Source organism: Mytilus galloprovincialis, chromosome 8, assembly GCF_965363235.1.
Source record: "Mytilus galloprovincialis chromosome 8, xbMytGall1.hap1.1, whole genome shotgun sequence".
NCBI lineage: Eukaryota > Metazoa > Mollusca > Bivalvia > Mytilida > Mytilidae > Mytilus > Mytilus galloprovincialis.
Window position 1 is genome coordinate 26,341,309 of NC_134845.1, and position 18,108 is coordinate 26,359,416.

At 31.6% G+C, this 18,108-nt stretch overlaps 1 protein-coding gene across 4 annotated transcripts in view; it reads right to left on the reverse strand.

Annotated features, from left to right (window-relative positions):
• The window catches only part of LOC143085426 (uncharacterized), a 50,573-nt gene that overhangs the window by 20,588 nt on the left and 11,877 nt on the right, over positions 1–18,108 (reverse strand). For 2 of the 4 annotated variants that reach the window (XM_076261759.1, XM_076261760.1), the window contains 4 exons: positions 9,898–9,980; positions 8,125–8,508; positions 7,406–7,614; positions 5,690–5,797 (listed from right to left, as the gene is read on the reverse strand). In XM_076261759.1, coding sequence (XP_076117874.1) covers positions 5,690–5,797; positions 7,406–7,614; positions 8,125–8,508; positions 9,898–9,925 — 729 coding nt within the window. In that variant the 5' untranslated portion in view covers positions 9,926–9,980. Of the gene's footprint in view, positions 1–5,689; positions 5,798–7,405; positions 7,615–8,124; positions 8,509–9,107; positions 9,216–9,897; positions 9,981–12,510; positions 12,645–18,108 lie in introns of those variants that run through there. The other 2 variants (XM_076261758.1, XM_076261761.1) reach the window with 2 other exon arrangements.

Sequence of the window (18,108 nt, forward strand, 5' to 3'; positions counted from 1 at the left end):
GTAGCATATGCCTTAACTTTAATGACTTAACTTTAACTGAAGTGCAAAACGATAGGTAACCCATTGCAAAGCAGGTTTATAATCGGATTCCAAAAGCTTTAATTTTAGTTGTGTCTGCTGTTAAAAGACAAAAGTATAAAAATCAATAATAGTGTTCTAAGATTTTTATCGGTTTACAAACAACACCTAATTCATGCGATTATTAAAGAATATATTGATTACAAATAAAATTAATCATCGAATGCCATTTTTATTTCCGTTCACCGTGTTAATTATTTCACTAATCAATGTATATTACCTCATTTAAGAAACAGTATATTTGATATAAAAATATAGACTTGCTGGTCTACATAACAGCATCAAGGTTACAATGTAAAGAAAAATAGTGATAAAGCCTGACAGAACTACATGTTAACACACAAAAAAATGTAGGATTAGCGAAACGTTCCTTTCACGTTCAATAACATTTGCAACAAATTATTTAAGGGTCTGAAGGTGGTATATTGCTAGGCAAAATCAAATGTGTGTTCAAATTTTCAGCCTTTCACTCCAGTCTCATATCTTGCCAACTGATTTGAAATACTTGCCTTTAGACAGTAGGTGCAAGCAACAATCAATCAAATAACAAATCAACCACAGTGTTAGCAGATGTCACGAACACAACATTTCATAATGAAGAATTCAAAAGTTCATTTGAAAATTTGTTTATCATGGACGGATAAAAAAGGGATCTTTTATAAGATATCATGCTGTCATTCAGCTTACTCCATATCTCACTTTGAACGCTTTCAACAGACGTTCATCTGTCGAAATGTAGGTCTTGCGTGATATCAAGGGTTGATATGGAAATTATGCCATGTAACAATGTGTACACCTTCTTGTCATAGAATTGACATATGAAAATACAAGTAAATAATTTGTAAACAGTAAGACTCACGATCGGGAAAATTAGAATATACCAATAGGTCGATCAAAACAACAAATCTAAGATAAAAAGACAACATTCTGACCAAAAGAAACAAATATAAACATCAGCATTTAACATAAATAACTAAAACAAAAACGAAGTTGGTAAGGGTGATATCTGGAAGGTATAAGCGTCCGCTCTAGCATTGTAATAATATAACAAGTCATAGGGAGGGTTAAACGATCATAAACATGTTTAAAATCGTCACATTCTTCATGTGTCTGTTCTAAGTCTGGAGCCTGTAATTCATTGGTTGTTGTTAACAGTTCATGTCTATCATTTTTGTTTTTCGTAATAATATTGTTATAGATATTAAAGGCCATTAGTTTTCCCATTTGAATTGTTTTAATTCGTTCATGTTCATTTTTTACAGCTGACTTTACGGTATGGGGTTTTCTCATCCTATATATAATTGCTTACATCCATTTTATTAGAACTCTAGTGGACAGCTGTCATCGGCAATCAAACCGCATCTCCTTATCTTTATATTTAAAGAGAAAATTATTACCTGTAGAAAATGAATATTGATGACGATAAAAAAAAAAAGAAAACTCTTTAACTACTAAATATTGCAATTGATGACGATAAAAAAATAAAGTTCTTTAATTACTAATCATTGACTATCTCGATTTTTCAGGTAAACTATCAGCGCGAATGTAATAGATATTCATCATGACTTTACATCTTTATTAGTACGCTATTCATAAAAGATATTTAAAATTGAATAACAACTATATTTACAAATTTGGATTTTCCTCATAAATCATCAGTAACAGAGGTTCATTCCTAAAAGAGAAAAATTAGTTTGTGTCATTCACTTATTGGGGAACTGCCCAAATAACATTGTGGAAATGCACAAACAACATTGTGTAAATGCCCATACTATACATTGTAGCAGTTAATTTATTTTTACATCAGGCAGCAACCATTTGATTTTCTGGGGGGGGGGGGGGGGGGGGGGGGAGGGGCTATGGTTTTTTTTTCTGTACAAACTTTTTTTTTCGACTGCGGCGAAAAACAATCTATTTTTTTGGCGACAAATCGAAAACAATTTTTTTCTTTCAATTTTAGCATTACATATAAGTGGCAGCTGAGGGTGAAACAAACAATTTTTTTTTCTCAGAATCAAAAACAAATTATTTTTTTCTCCAAAAACTGGAAACAAACTTTTTTTTCCAAAAAAAACCATAGCCCCCCCCCCCCCCCCCCCCCGAAAATCAAATGGTTACTGCCTAATTATCAAGCAGTTGGTCCGAGAACACAATTATTTCGTAGTGCATTTCTTTTAGAACATAAATGAAAATTAAAAAAAATCCCACCTGCGCTTTCTCAAAGAAACTTTTACAGTGTTTTGTACTACTTTTGGGACAAATTATATCAAAATTATAGAAAACATCATCGTCTCTAACTCAAAATATGGACAATTTTATGTTTAGGGCGTCTTGAAATCTTTTGACAGCTTCCGAAGTGCTAATTTTCAACCTTTTTCAGCTGGACCAAATCACTACTTTCCTTTAAAATTCTGGACCCAAATTTTTTTACAGTGTAGTTTCACCTCCCTACTTGCAATTTGAGGCATTAAACATGGAGAAATAAATTTGGAAGGGGTATAAAAATTAATGGCAAGTAACCCACTGTCAACACTAGGGACTATATAACAACACTAGGGACTATCGAAAATCAAGGGACGACAATTGTGATCTCGGACCAGTTGGTAATGTCTGTTTTTCCTTTTTACAGGTGTACATAGGTGAACAACCAAGACGTTTGACTTGCCGCAATATAATGTGTTTATAAAAAAAACGCCTGGTTGTCAGGTGTGTTAGCGTGCTCGCCTCTTGTGTTTGAACTAGAAACTTACCCAAACACTATTACATGTCCTGAATATGCGACTGACTTGTCAATGTATGATTAACAGACATCCAGTGTCATCATATTTTTATTTAAAAAAAAAATGATTCAAAAAAAAATAATGTTTAGAATTGTTTTCAAGAAAAATAAATTTTAATATAAATGTTCGTTCCTATGGTTCTAACCCGATAAATAAATAAGATGATGTGGATTGATTGCCAATGCGGCAACTTTCCACTAGGAACGAAATGACACAGAAATTATATAAACCTATACCGCATAGTCAGCTATAAAAGTCTCCGAAACGAAAACAACAATTCAAACATGAAAAATAACGGTTTAATTCATATACAAAATAATGAACGAAAAAAAATAAGACATAAAGCAACAAACGACAACCACTGGATTACAGGCTCCTGACTTAGGACAACCACTGGATTACAGGATCCTGACTTAGGACAACCACTGGATTACAGGATCCTGACTTAGGACAACCACTGGATTACAGGCTCCCGACTTAGAACAACCACTGGATTACAGGCCCCTGACTTAGACAACCACTGGATTACAGGCTCCTGACTTAGGACAACCACTGGATTACAGGATCCTGACTTAGGACAACCACTGGATTACAGGCTCCCGACTTAGAACAACCACTGGATTACATGCCCCTGACTTAGACAACCACTGGATTACAGGCTCCTGACTTAGGACAACCACTGGATTACAGGATCCTGACTTAGGACAACCACTGGATTACAGGCTCCCGACTTAGAACAACCACTGGATTACAGGCCCCTGACTTAGACAACCACTGGATTACAGGCTCCTGACTTAGGACAACCACTGGATTACAGGCTCCTGACTTAGGACAACCACTGGATTACAGGCCCCTGACTTAGGACAACAACTGGATTACAGGCTCCTGACTTAGGACAACCACTGGATTACAGGCTCCTGACTTAGGACAAGCACATACAGAATGCTTATTATGTTGTGTTTTTTGTTGTTGTTTTTTGCTTTCAAGATGAGAGTTGTGTAAATATGGCATAATTGAACACATTGAAATGGCAAAACGAAAACGTTTCTTTTATCATACCGTTACCCCTTTTTGTAAATAACTGTGCTTAAATATTTCATCAATAAAACAATTGATGTGTTTATGGTAAAATTTCGTTTGTAAATATATTCTTGGTCAAAGGGAATTTCATTATTTATGAGTATATTTTACAGGCCTATACAAAAGTTATGTTATGTGTATTGTTTCTTTTAAAACAAACTTGTAAAATTTAGGAACGAATTTAAGTAATTTAACACGGCGTTTTGCATTCGCGCCGATCTGCATTTCATTTGCGCCGATTTTTTCTTTCATTTGCGCCGATTTTTGTTTTCATTTGCGCCGATTTTATTACAGGTAAATTGCAGGTGAATAGATATAAGAAGATGTGAGTGTAAATGAGAGAACTCTCCACCCAAGTCATGTTAATTTTCATTTATCATTATAGACCTCTTCCATTTGCCACTTGTACAAATGTAATGAATTGTCAATCACAACATGTATATAACTGTTATCCCCTGCTCACCACTGGGAGGTGGAAGAAGGCCTACAAGATACATCTCCAGACTTTTTTCCTTGTTGACCGTATCCGTAGTTCTTTAGCATCTGTCTTTCGGACATTTACCACATGGTTATGCTCGATCTGTGTTTTGACAATAGAATCCGTGGTAACTCTGGCTTTACACGATTTTATGGTACATTAGTAAGATATGTAGTTATGTTTGAGAACACTGACCTTCCGATATGTATGGCCCTCGATGATTAAAGAATTTACTTCTCGGTCCGTTTCAAAATGCAATATGACCATCAAGTTACAACGAAGTTCCAGAACAATATGAATCAAAATTAACTTAAACATGGATGAAAAACAATTATAACCAGATTTTACCAATGGTATAGCACAGTACATGTACAAGTTTGAAGTTTTAACTTACCTGTAAATCTAATCAGGAGCAAATATAAAATCGGCGCAAATGAAAGAATGAAAATTTTCAAAATCGGCGCAAATGTCATACGCCCATTTAACATAAACAAATAATCAATTATAATTGTATTTTTAGTGAATACGTTAAATGACAACTATTCAAAATCAGCAACATTATACTCTATTTCTGTTCATAGAATCATCAAATTCAAAATAAATATACCACAATGTTAGTTACCTGGCTATATGACCGGGATTCACAGGATTAGCGTGGAATTCTGCTGATATCATGAATGAGATGGATGAGGATTTTTTTTCAAAAACAAACTTACACTTAGAAAACCATTAAGATTTGACAAATAAAGGCTGGGTTTTGAAAGGCCCAAGAAAGTTGTAAATTTCCTTAAAATTGAAAGAGAACTTTTTATAATACCACATGGTCTTATTTATATATTGTGCTAGTATGCTTTGACTGAAGAATTTTTTGCCAAAAAAACCCATATTTTTCGGGAAAGAGTGGGCGCACTCTACGCCTCCACTGAATTCATCACTGTGTAAAAAGGTTAATGTGGGTCTATTTGATGATGTTCATTGGTGCAATTAATACAATATAGAAAACATACATGGTGCAATTTATATATTCTTAATACGGCAATTTTAGTTCATTTACACTATAAGAAAAACCTAATTAACGTACCAAATTATAAACAATATTTTATTTGTATCTGAACAAAGCAAGGAAGGAAAACTATATCAATTAATACTTCCATGGTTTCACAAATAAATTCAACCGTTATTGAAAAGTTATATTATTTCAAACTTCATTGACAGCTTTTTATTTTATTAAACAGTACATCTCAACTTATTTCAAATATAAAAGTTAACTCACCAGTTCTACAATAGTGCTATTCTCGACCATCATCTCAGCGACATACATAACACCAATAGCACCTATTTCATTTCCTGACACATCTAACGAACAGATTCTGTTATCTCGCTACAATGTAATAAAACACATATCTCAGCGACACATAACACCAATAGAACCTATTTTCATTTCCTGACACATCTAACGAACATATTCTGTTATCTCGCTACAATGTAATAAAACACATATCTCAGCGTCAATACATAACACCAATAGCACCTATTTCATTTCCTGACACATCTAACGAACAGATTCTGTTATCTCGCTACAATGTAATAAAACACATATCTCAGCGACACATAACACCAATAGAACCTATTTTCATTTCCTGACACATCTAACGAACAGATTCTGTTATCTCGCTACAATGTAATAAAACACATATATCAGCGACATACATAACACCAATAGCACTTATTTCATTTCCTGACACATCTAACGAACAGATTCTGTTATCTCGCTACAATGTAATGAAACACATATATCAGCGACATATATAACACCAATAGCACTTATTTCATTTCCTGACACATCTAATGAACAGATTCTGTTATCTCGCTACAATGTAATAAAACACATATCTCAGCGTCATACATAACACCAATAGCACCTATTTCATTTCCTGACAAATCTAATGAACAGATTCTGTTATCTCGCTACAATGTAATAAAACACATATCTCAGCGTCATACATAACACCAATAGCACCTATTTCATTTCCTGACAAATCTAATGAACAGATTCTGTTATCTCGCTACAATGTAATAAAACACATATTGGACTGTTTGTATATTTGTCTGCTTCTTCTCTTTTACATACTAGGATATCCATGATTTATGATTGTTCTATACAGTGATGAAAAATTTATTCATTTTTGCAATATATCTTATATGAAAAAAATAATACAATGCATTTCACGTAATCGTCATTGGTTCAAGTTACGCGTCTGGCGTATTAAATTATAAGCCTGCTACCTTTGATAAATATTCATACCACTTGGTCGATGCCACTGCTAGTGGACGTTTTGACCCCGAGGGTATCACCAGCCCAGTAGTCAAAACTTGTCAATGATATGGTCATTTTTATAAATTTCCTGTTTATATTCCAGGCATATATTACCTTAGTCGTATTTGGCATAACGTTTTGGAATTTTTGGTCATCAATGCTCTTCAACTTTATACCTGTTTGGTTTTATATATTTTTTGATCTGAGCGTCACTGTTGAGTCTTATGTAGACGAAACGCGCGTCTGGCGTATCAAATTATAAGCCTGGTACCTATGATAACTATTTACACGGCGTATCAAATTATAAGCTTGGTACCTATGATAACTATTTACAAGGTGCATTGTACTGTACTTATATAGCTACTTCTTATGTAAGTTTCATTGTCAAACATGGTACATGTATAAAATCTGACCATGATTTCACTACTTCATAAGTTCTACCTTTCCAATAAGCGGAGTCCTTGATTGAGCAGGATGTATCGAATATACAATCCTTCTCTTAGAAATGGTTTGCTCATGAAAATAAAGTACTGTTAATTATTTTCATTTAACTAAAAAAAGAAAGACAAACAGACAGACAGACAAGCAGACAAACACCAGATTACAAAACACATCATAGAAAACTAAAAACTGAGTAAAACGAACCCCAACAAAGGCTATTTAATTACTTACAACTAATGATATAGATAGTGCTTTAACATCTCTAGCGGACAGGAAACTATTTTTCAGATCTGCTGTGAACGTTGAACACTGTTTTAGAAAGTTTGATACTGGCGACACCCTACATAAAGAGCAGGCAGCATAATAAATGTCTTCTGTTTTGACTAATCGTCTTTTTTCTCTCTTCACTGACGCTGACTTCAAATCTGCTAACTTTATTTCTGAAACATATTATATGATAGACATAAGTTTAAACACACGTTCATTTATTTTTTTGTTATCATCATTCATACATGGGGAAATGAAACGATTAGAAAAGTTTAATCAAAATTTAAACGAACTCGTTGGTATTTGAAATGAAATTGTCGGGTAACGAATGATGACACCAGCTAACGGATACAGTTTGTCAAACATGTAATAACATCATTAAATATTTGATAAGAAAGGATATTAGATTGTATTCGTTTCCTCTCATTTAATTGGTTCCGTTTTTTTTCTTGGCACTAGACATAAATCAGCTGCATGAATAAATAAGTGTATATGCATAAAACAAATTGGTAAAAACTTAGCAAACAAGTAAAATTTTCTAGCATGAAACGCATATTAATTTTATGGTATAAAATATATCTTTTAACTCAAGTTTACCAATATTGGTCGGTTTTACAATACATGTAACAGATTTTTGCATTGTTACAGTCAGTCGAAATATCTAACTCATTTTCAAAACTTACCTTCGCCTTCGTCATACTCAAACTCAGAACCAGTAGTCTCGCGTAGTAATTCTGAAGTATGTAATGGTCTGTGCTTTAAATGTGAAGACATAAGAACAGGTCGTGATACTGACTTGGATGAAAGAGTTATGTCCCTTTTTGTTAATTCTTGTTGTAAACGTTCTATGATTTTATTTTCTGATGATTCACAGCTCCGTGGAGTATCTAAAACTTTATTACTTCGTGATGTTTCGAATCCAACAGATAACATTGTCTTTTCTCTAGAGTTCATTCGTTTAATAGCATTAGCAACTGTCATTAACGATTGTGGCGCACTCCAATCGTCTTGATAAGCACCAGTTTGTACAAAACGTCTCAGTTTGTCCCATCTTTTCCGTGCTTTTTCTGGAATAAATATTTTGTTATGGCGGTAGCTATGCAAACTTTCACCTTACACAATATAACCACTAAAATTATTGTTTATATTTTCTGAATAATTATAGTCTCTCTCTCAACTTGCTTAAACAAATACAATATGAAAACCAAATTATAAAACGTTAACCCAAATGGCGTGCCTTTTGTAGAATAACCAAATGTTTTAGCAGGTAGCTATCAAAACTTTCACCTCTTATCCACGAAAACTATTGGGTTTTTTTTTCTGAATAATTATAGTTTCTCTGTTAACTTGTTTAAACAAATAAAATATGAAAACCACATGATAAATCTGTGACCCAATAGCGTGAAATGAATTTTTAAACTCAGTGAAATTGATATTTTTTTTAATCTATGCACGTATCAATTAAAACCGCTTGATATGCTTTGATTTTTTCGATAGATAAATAATCTTGTAAGTAATTTTATTTGACTGCCACATACGGGTAACTTTTGACTTTCATCATCATTCCTGGTGAAGGTTAATCCAGAAACTAAGTTGCATGCAGACGTGTCTAATCTGTTTTTTCTTCTTCTCTAGTTTTCATTAAAACATAATTCCAATTTCTTACCCGTTTCTAATGTCTTTCCTTGGCGTTTCCCCATTGAAATGATCAAAAACATTGACTCTTAGATAAGTTTATGATTAAAGGATTATACCCTTTGATTTCCACAGATGACACAGGATAGGGTAATACGTAATGTTAAAGAATAACGTTAATGATGATCAATGATTGTATGTTATAATTCTAATACGATCATCTCTAGATTATCAACAGTTAACAGAATATCTTTGGTTTATATAAAAACAAATCGAAAAGTTCAAAAAGTATCATGACTAACAATTGCATTAGGAATTAACTAGTTAATAAAAGTTATACAATTATCCAATGGTTGACTTAAAAGAAACGTTTCGCATTTGCGGGATTGAATATCACAATACAATCTTCTCACAGAGATACATGTATGTTCAGTCATATGTATGACCTATAGTCTAGTCACACGTAAACCGCCGACGCCAGAAACAGCACGCCTGTGTCTCGAAGGCGAGACAAAAACCCAATGGTCAAATATGTCTAATGAGCATGTAACCTTATTGGTGTTTACTTGTAGAAGTGAACTGTCCATGCGATTTTGAAATTATCAAACTGTATAGATAATGGTTACTTATCTTTTGTTGAAGACCGTGTATTATTTAAATAACTCATCTCTTCGCGTCAATGTGTTTAATAGTTTCTGTCTATGTACCTCACTTACCTTAAACTTTATTAATATCATGTATATTGGCAAATTCTTTAATATGACTATTTTTACATTTTTAATCTATAACTTTTTTTATTTAAAGTATAATATATGTCTCACCAGCGGCTTCTCTTCTACCGAACACCATCTCTGTTTATTGTTCTGTGTATTGCTCTTATTGTTTTTCACAGAGACAAGTTAATCTACAATGTAACAAAAATCAATTAATTTAACACAGTACGAGTGATTGAAAACGATTATTTATTTATGACTCAATAATTGTTTGTAAACAAATACATGCATTGTTGGAGTGATTTCAGCTTTGTTCTGGATTACGAGTACCTACCTATATACGATACCATATTAATTACATTTCACGACAGTTACGTTACATTGGTCCATTGTACTAAACAACATGCAATATTTAATCGTATAAATCAACATATTAGAAAGAATAATCCTTAAACTATTTAAAAATTAACACACCTAATGGAAAAACAATTAGGTGCAAAACACATAAATAAGATTGTTTAGAATTTCCAGTGTCCAGGAGACATATTGAAGACTATGACGATTGGGTAATGTCTGGGACCTAGTGTATGTTATATTATATAAGTTCCTGTATTACCGAGAACGCATTGAGAGAGCGGCATTTTTGTCCAGAACATAATTTTTTAATTACTTCACCTTAAGATTGCAAGCTAAAGGAGAATTACTGTAACAAGAGACAATGCCTAAAAAAAAACGATAAACGATAAAAAAGACACAATAATATACAAAAAAACAACATAGAAATTATAGAGTAAAGGCTGTGAAACACGAACCCCACCAAAAACGGGGGAAAAAATTTGAAATACATTATCTCAGTAGTAAAACACGTGATCTATCCAATCATACGATCTTGCCAGTATCACATGATATTCCAGTATCACATGATATTCCAGTATCACATGATATTCCAATATCACATGATATTCCAGTATCACATGATATTCCAGTATCTCATTATCTTACCAGTATCACATGATCTTGCCAGTATCACATGATCTTGCCAGTATCACATAATATTGTCAGTATCACATAATCTTACCAGTATCACATAATATGCCAGTATCACATGATCTTGCCATTATCACATGATCTTGCCAGTATCACACGATCTTGCCAGTATCACACGATCTTGCCAGTATCATGTGATCTTGCCAGTATCACACGATCTTGCCAGTATCACATGATCTTGCCAGTACAAATAATCTTGCCAGTATCACATGATTTTGCCAGTATCATATATATGATTCTTATTTTTTTATACTTTCGTCAAGGCCTTTGAAATTCAGTTATAAATAAACATAATCATGTTAATGACAGATACTTTAGATATAATTGACTTTGATTAAAGAATAATAAATGACAACACAATTTATCATTTCAACGTTGAAACATTTTCGTTGACCTCCTTTATTGATTATGGACAATGGTAATTATCTAGATTGAGATAATCTAAGACGTTAAACTTAGATGCAGATTCAATCTAGCTGGATGCGCTATGCTTCCAAATCTTGTTTTATTAATAAAAAAACACCAAGGAAACAAAAAAGATAAAATACTGCTTTGTAAATCAATTTAAACAGTAGCCAGAAGCTTGATCAGGAAGGATCATTACCCGAAAAGCATCTGAATACCTAATTTGACTATTCCGTTGCAGTAACCTTTATGAATTTTTTTAATGAAGGTATAATATTATTGTATTTCAAGAGATTTTTTTCTATATAATTGTTTTATCAATTCGTTAAAATAGCATTTTGATAAATATAGTTGTGACTTTTTCGCATATACGTTTTAACTGTTTTAATCGAGTTATTCACAATAGTAGAAATAATATCAGGAAATGGATATTCCCGATTGTGTATATTTTCAAATACCCGTCATTGTATACTATTATTTTGTTCATTACTGGTGAACAGTTACAAGATATAGAAGTCTGAATCGTAAATTATTGAGTTGCTGTCTCGTAGACGGTATTTCACAGTCTCTGTAAAGTCAGTCAAATAATAAAAGAAAATGTACCAATCACAGTCTGTTTATTATAACATGTAAGATATTAGATAAATTGTCCGATTATTTATTTAAACATGATACTGTTAATTATTGCACGTCTCTCCTGTTAAAAAAACTCAAGCATACTGAAATGGCTTTAAAACAATAGTTCCCGACATTTGAAACAAAATAGTTGATCCAGATTGAATGTCAAAATCGAACCAGGAAAATTCTATTGTACTGTGAAATTAACACATTTTATAGACATTTGTAGTTGTTGTTTGACAATGGCAATGATTTTTTGGATAGACAAATACGTAGAAACATTTAAATATTAAGAGCAAGTTCAATATTAGTTCAGTTTCGTTTTATAAAATCATTTTTATCTTCGCATCTATTTTATTCAATCTTAATTTGAAAAATCCATAAAACTTGTACGAGAGTTATATTTTACTCTATACATGTATGCACAATAAATTACATACTCGTTGAAGGGTGATAAAACCCGTAATCACGATTAAATAAAGTGTTTATAGAGTTAAAAAAAATATTTACATTACATTTTATAAATATATAGTATACTTTCACTGGGTAAAAAGTAAGAAATATCAAATTTCTTGTTACTTAAATAATAAAAGCCATGTTTTAAATTAAAAAAAAGGTAACGAATCTATTAATTTTAAATGAAACACTTACTTTTTTTAAGAAGCTACTCCCAGTGGTAAATATTTTAACGATTTTAACGATAAAACATGCTATCAAAACTATGTTTTCTTTGATTTATCTCAGATAAATTGACATGTTAATTTCCTTCCAGTTCTGACAAATAAAAAGTTATATTTGTGTATTAGAAGTCAAGGGTGGGTGGATTCGTACTTAATGTATTTGTAAAGATCGATCTTTAAATTACCATGATTAATTAAATTGATTTTCACTGTGTACTGAAAATCAGATTCCTTAAATAGGTATAAATTCAATTTATGATTTTAACTTAGTTGATTTAATCATACGGGTGTCCAATCTGGCCATCTATCAAACAAATATTTCAGTATAAGCTTATTCAAAAGTTTTATCCCTGCCTTTTTCCTACATAAAATTACACAAAGTCGGCCAATGGACAAACCTTTTAGTTTGCATGTATACATGTCTCTTGACGTTATTTGATATTATTAAAAATAAGCACTACCCGTATAAATTATATATCAAATGGTAACTTACTGTTCCTTAGACTTTAAGGAGCATATTTTTTTCGTCCGTGAAATCTGGTTTCCATAACTCCTCCAACAACGACGATGGAAGTATTTAACGACATTGACTGGCTTTTTAGCCCTCGCACGGTCGGCACAATACAAGTTACTGGATTTATTATTGAAACTTTCAGACAATTTATTACAACGGATATCTGAGCTTCCGACATCGGTCACAGATTTGTTTTGAACAAATGACTCTTTTTCTTTTTGACGCTTTGCTACAAACTTTCAAAAATCGTTCCAAGATCGTTATGAAACGTGTTAAAAATTGAAGAGAATCTGGTGGGAAAAGGGTGGAAGCAAATCCGGAAGGGGTCACTATTTTTGTTGTAGTTACAAATGAGACAGACGATAATAATGGCCAATAAAAAATCATACGGCGAAAAGAAATGATTAAAATGTAGAAAATACAATTTTTATGGTATTTACTCGCCCACAAAAAATCACTCATGGTCTTTTGTTGCTGCCCCACCCCCATTTTAATAATTTCAATTAATAATATCTTAGTAGATTACATAACAAGTATATCAGTTAAGCTAGATTCGTATTTAGTTCTGACAAGTACACACTTTACAATAATCACGGTTAATATGTTTTTGACGATGTTTGGCAATACTAAAAAAAAAAATAGTGTAAATTTGACAACGCGATGCCACATGAAGAATGGAGACACGCCTTGACAATTAGTGCCATTGGCAAGATGCACGAAGTTAAAGATATGTCTTTAATAATCAATGTATTAATGTTTACATCATAATAATACTTTCCACAAAGTAGTAATTAATTCGAAATATGCTTTTTTAACTGGCCTTTTTTCTTTTGATAACAAAAGAAGATTATTAAGTATGACTTCAGTATTTCTAAATTTAGGATATATTTCAGAGTTTAATTTGTCAATTTCCAAAGATCTCATCTTAATGGTTTAGATTTAAAGTTTATCTGTAATTGACTTTAAATTAGATAAAAGACAATTTTGTCATTCATTTGAATATAAGTTTACACAGTTTAAAAGTGTAAGTTTAAAAATGGTGTAAGTTCAAAAAGTATTTCTTACCCATATTAGATGAAAAATGACAAAGATATATTTTTTATTATCATATATCTAGATGTATCGTACATTACGAATCGGACAAAATATTATTGTTGTATTAAAGTTCGTAAATATAGAAAACAACCTAATTCTAAATTATTATTTCTTCAAACACTTCAGGAATAAAATATATAATTGTCATTGCAACGTTACTATATCTGAACAATTACATAACCGTTCGTTTCATGAGAATCCGTAAATTTAATTGACAGACAACACTCGGAAGGCTTTCTCCATATTTTATTTCCCAAGTAAAGGTAGAATTCATGACTGCACAGGCGTTCTAAGACAACGCGTCACATCATGAACCATGTCAAGAAATGGAAACGAAAAGGTAAGGATGGAAGTGTTAAACAAACTCTACTGGACTTACATCCCTCGCACGGTCGGTAAACGAAAAGCTTGATATTACCGTAATTATATGGTTTTAGAATTAAATTGATTTCAAATATACATGGTAAATACAACAAGCGTTTAAGTAAAATACAATTTTGGTGTAGCGCCCATCGAAATAAATCAGGGGCCGTGTCAACGAAGCTGTCCTAGGACTAGGACATGTCTTAGGATGGTCTTAGGACACGTCTTAGTCCTAAGTCAGGTTAACGAAAGTCTCCTAAAATAAGATGTCCTAAATTTGGTCCTAAAGTTAAGACATACAAATATGTGTCTTAGGATAGTCCTAAAGGTTACAATGTCCTAAAACGTAATAAAAACAGCAAATATGGCATAAACTCAATACTAAAAATACTTATACAATATTAAACTATCAAATGAAATGAAATCTGTCTCTTCCTTTTACAAGTAGTATAGATATAATTGTTTTATTGTCTCTCATAACTCTTTAAAGAGTGACTCTTGTTGTAAAGTTGTGTTTTATATTTTATATGTAACAAGTGGTGATATTTTAATAAAGTGTTTGTCTTGTCTTGTAATTATAAGATTTTAACGTTTCTTTTTATTTGAAGTTTTATAGGGTTGTAAAAGCGATTATCATATACTTAGACTAAATAACATGTGATTTTTACTGTATGATAATAGCATTAAATTAACGTTAATTCCATATTTTTTCGAATTGGTGCGTAACGGGCTTCGATTGTTATCACATGCCTTTCCGTAACGTTATCGCATGGCATTCCGGTGATACTCGGCAAATTCCGGAAAATACACCTCAATGCTACGTTTTCTATGAAAAACATTACAAAGTAGTGTACAAAACAATTATTTGGATACTGGAAAGTATATTGTGTAAAATAATAATAAAAAAAAAAAGAAAAAAAATCTATCGAACAAATTATTAAATAAATGCATTTTTAAAAGTTTCAAACATAATTTAGAAAGTTATTTAAAAAAACAGTGTTCATTATGTATATTTTTGTCGATTCGTCCATATTAAAATATGTTTCTTCTCTGTTGATGGATATGATAGAAAGATTTCATATCGAATGTACTAAATTTGGGGTCCGACGTCCGTGAACGTTTCACTCTTTGAACTTCTATTTGGGAACCACGTAAAAGGATCAATATATGTATCTGTTATTTTTCTCCATTATTGAAGCATATGATAAAAAAATCATAACATGTCATTTTTCATATCGCATGTATTATCAGCCCTCGGTCAATAGCATCTCTCGAGCCATGCGGCTCTTGGCTGATATTGAACCTAGGGTTGATAATACATGCGATATGAAAAACGCCATGTAATAATCTGATATTATCTTATACACAATTATCTCCGACGTGTCATCCATATATCACCTTTATCACAATGCCTTTTAAGAATTGTCGCATTTTGTAAACATTTTTGATTTTCATTGTAAATTATAATTTTTTGTATTTACCCAACCTCCACGAAAATCATCCAATAAGACTAGACTTAATTAAGACCTGATGTAGATGTATTGGATTTTAAATAAAGTTCTTAATATATTTAAAAGTAGAACAGTTTGATTCTTTATAAAGTAGAAATTAAATTTATTATATTTTGATTTTAAATTAATGTATAAGTATATGCTATTATTGTTGCTGAGAATCATAGGCACAAGTCTGATAATGACAAAATGATTTTTCTATTTATAAATGATATAATAATTATTATAGTTTATAATACTTCAAAAAATCTACAACGAAATTTTATTAAAGCGATAATTTATTATTCCCGTAAAAGCGCGGTACAATTGGGCAAGTGTTGAGACAAAGAGTTTTATTTCGCGGGCATTACGTCGACTGAGAATCTGCGCTGAAAAGCGTTTACATAAGACTCAGATCAAAAACGGTCTCTGAATTTCGATATTTTCTAAAACAAAAATGGCGTATTTTGTGGAAAAAAAAGATTGTTTCAATGACATATTAAGGAAGTACAAAACACTACGTCATATAACAAATATTTCAGACTTTGAATGGTTTCAGAGGAGTTGCGGCTAAATGAAATCGGTCTCTTCCTTTAACTAGTAGTATAGATATAATTGTTTTATAGTCTCTCATAACTCTTTAAAGATCTTTAAAGAGTGATCTTTAAAGAGTGACTCTGGTTGTAAAGTTGGGTTTTACTATGGTGTATAATTTATATGTAACAAGTGGTGATACTTTAATAAAGTGTTTGTCTTGTCTGGTAATTATAAGATATTCTTGTCTAGTAATTATAAGATATTAACGTTTCTTTTTATTTGTAGTTTTATAGGGTTGTAAAAGCCTTTATCATATCACAATGCCAAAAATATATTTTTTTGGTATTTCCCCAACCTCCACGAAAATTATCGACTAGACAGTGATTACATAAAGTAATTAAGACCTGATGTAATTGTATGGCATTTTAAATGAAATTCTTAATATATTTAAAAGTAAAACAGTTTGATGCTTTATAAAGTAGAAATTAAATATATTACATTTTGAATTTAAAATTAATGTATAGTAATATGCGATGTCATTGAAATTAATCTTCCTTGAATTATATTTAAAGTTAATATCATAGTGGTATGTAGAAAATATTTTGTAAATATTTCATAGATTTGACATATTTGTATAGCGATCAGTTATCGATCATGAATGATACAAACTGTTTTACCTCCGTAGCACTGATGGATAAAACTCCACAATAAAGAGGAGTTCGATAAAAGGATACAAACAATACAAAATAGAACACAAAACATAAAACAGAACCCTGCACCCTAAACAGTGTGACCTGAAATATCACGTAAGCTTATGGCATTGCTTTCTGTTTAATATCTTGCATCTGTCTGGCGATAGGAATACACCCATAAATAAAAGTCTGATTTTTTTCATCCAATGCAGGTCATAATTACTGCAGTTTTATACCAACGATAGGATTTGAAAATGATTTATTAACCAATTAACAAAAGGTAACAGTCGCTCTAAAAAAAAATCCCTTTTTTTCTATGTATTTAAGAATAATTATTGTCATAAATATCATAAAAGCCGACAAACTTTACGAAACCAAATAGTGCCAAATATTTTTTTATGAACATGTGTATAGCCAGATTGTTTAAGGAAAAAGTAAGATTACCAGCAGTACGACACGACATACATGTATCTCATTTTTGGGAACACGAATCGTAGTATCAAAGTACCTAAAGTATTGCATGTGCTTTGAAAAGAGGTGATCGTGTCCTATTCAACATGTAAACCGAAATTTAGTTTACTCCGATACAAGAACAGATGTATCCATTATAAAACACTATTTCTATTTTAAATTACGCAATATGGAAATTATTGTCTACGGATTTTTTTTTACTTTTAAGAAGACGATAGGCAATCATTTTTACATTAAATACTATAAAAATTCTAATTCATATTTTACGACAAAAATGATCTAGTAAATTACTATAATGTATTACGTGTAACTGTACTCATTTGGTCATTACCAGATTTTTTTGGAAATTTCATGTGTGGGAAATTATAAATATAATCATCCATCTATAGCGGTTACATGATGAAAGT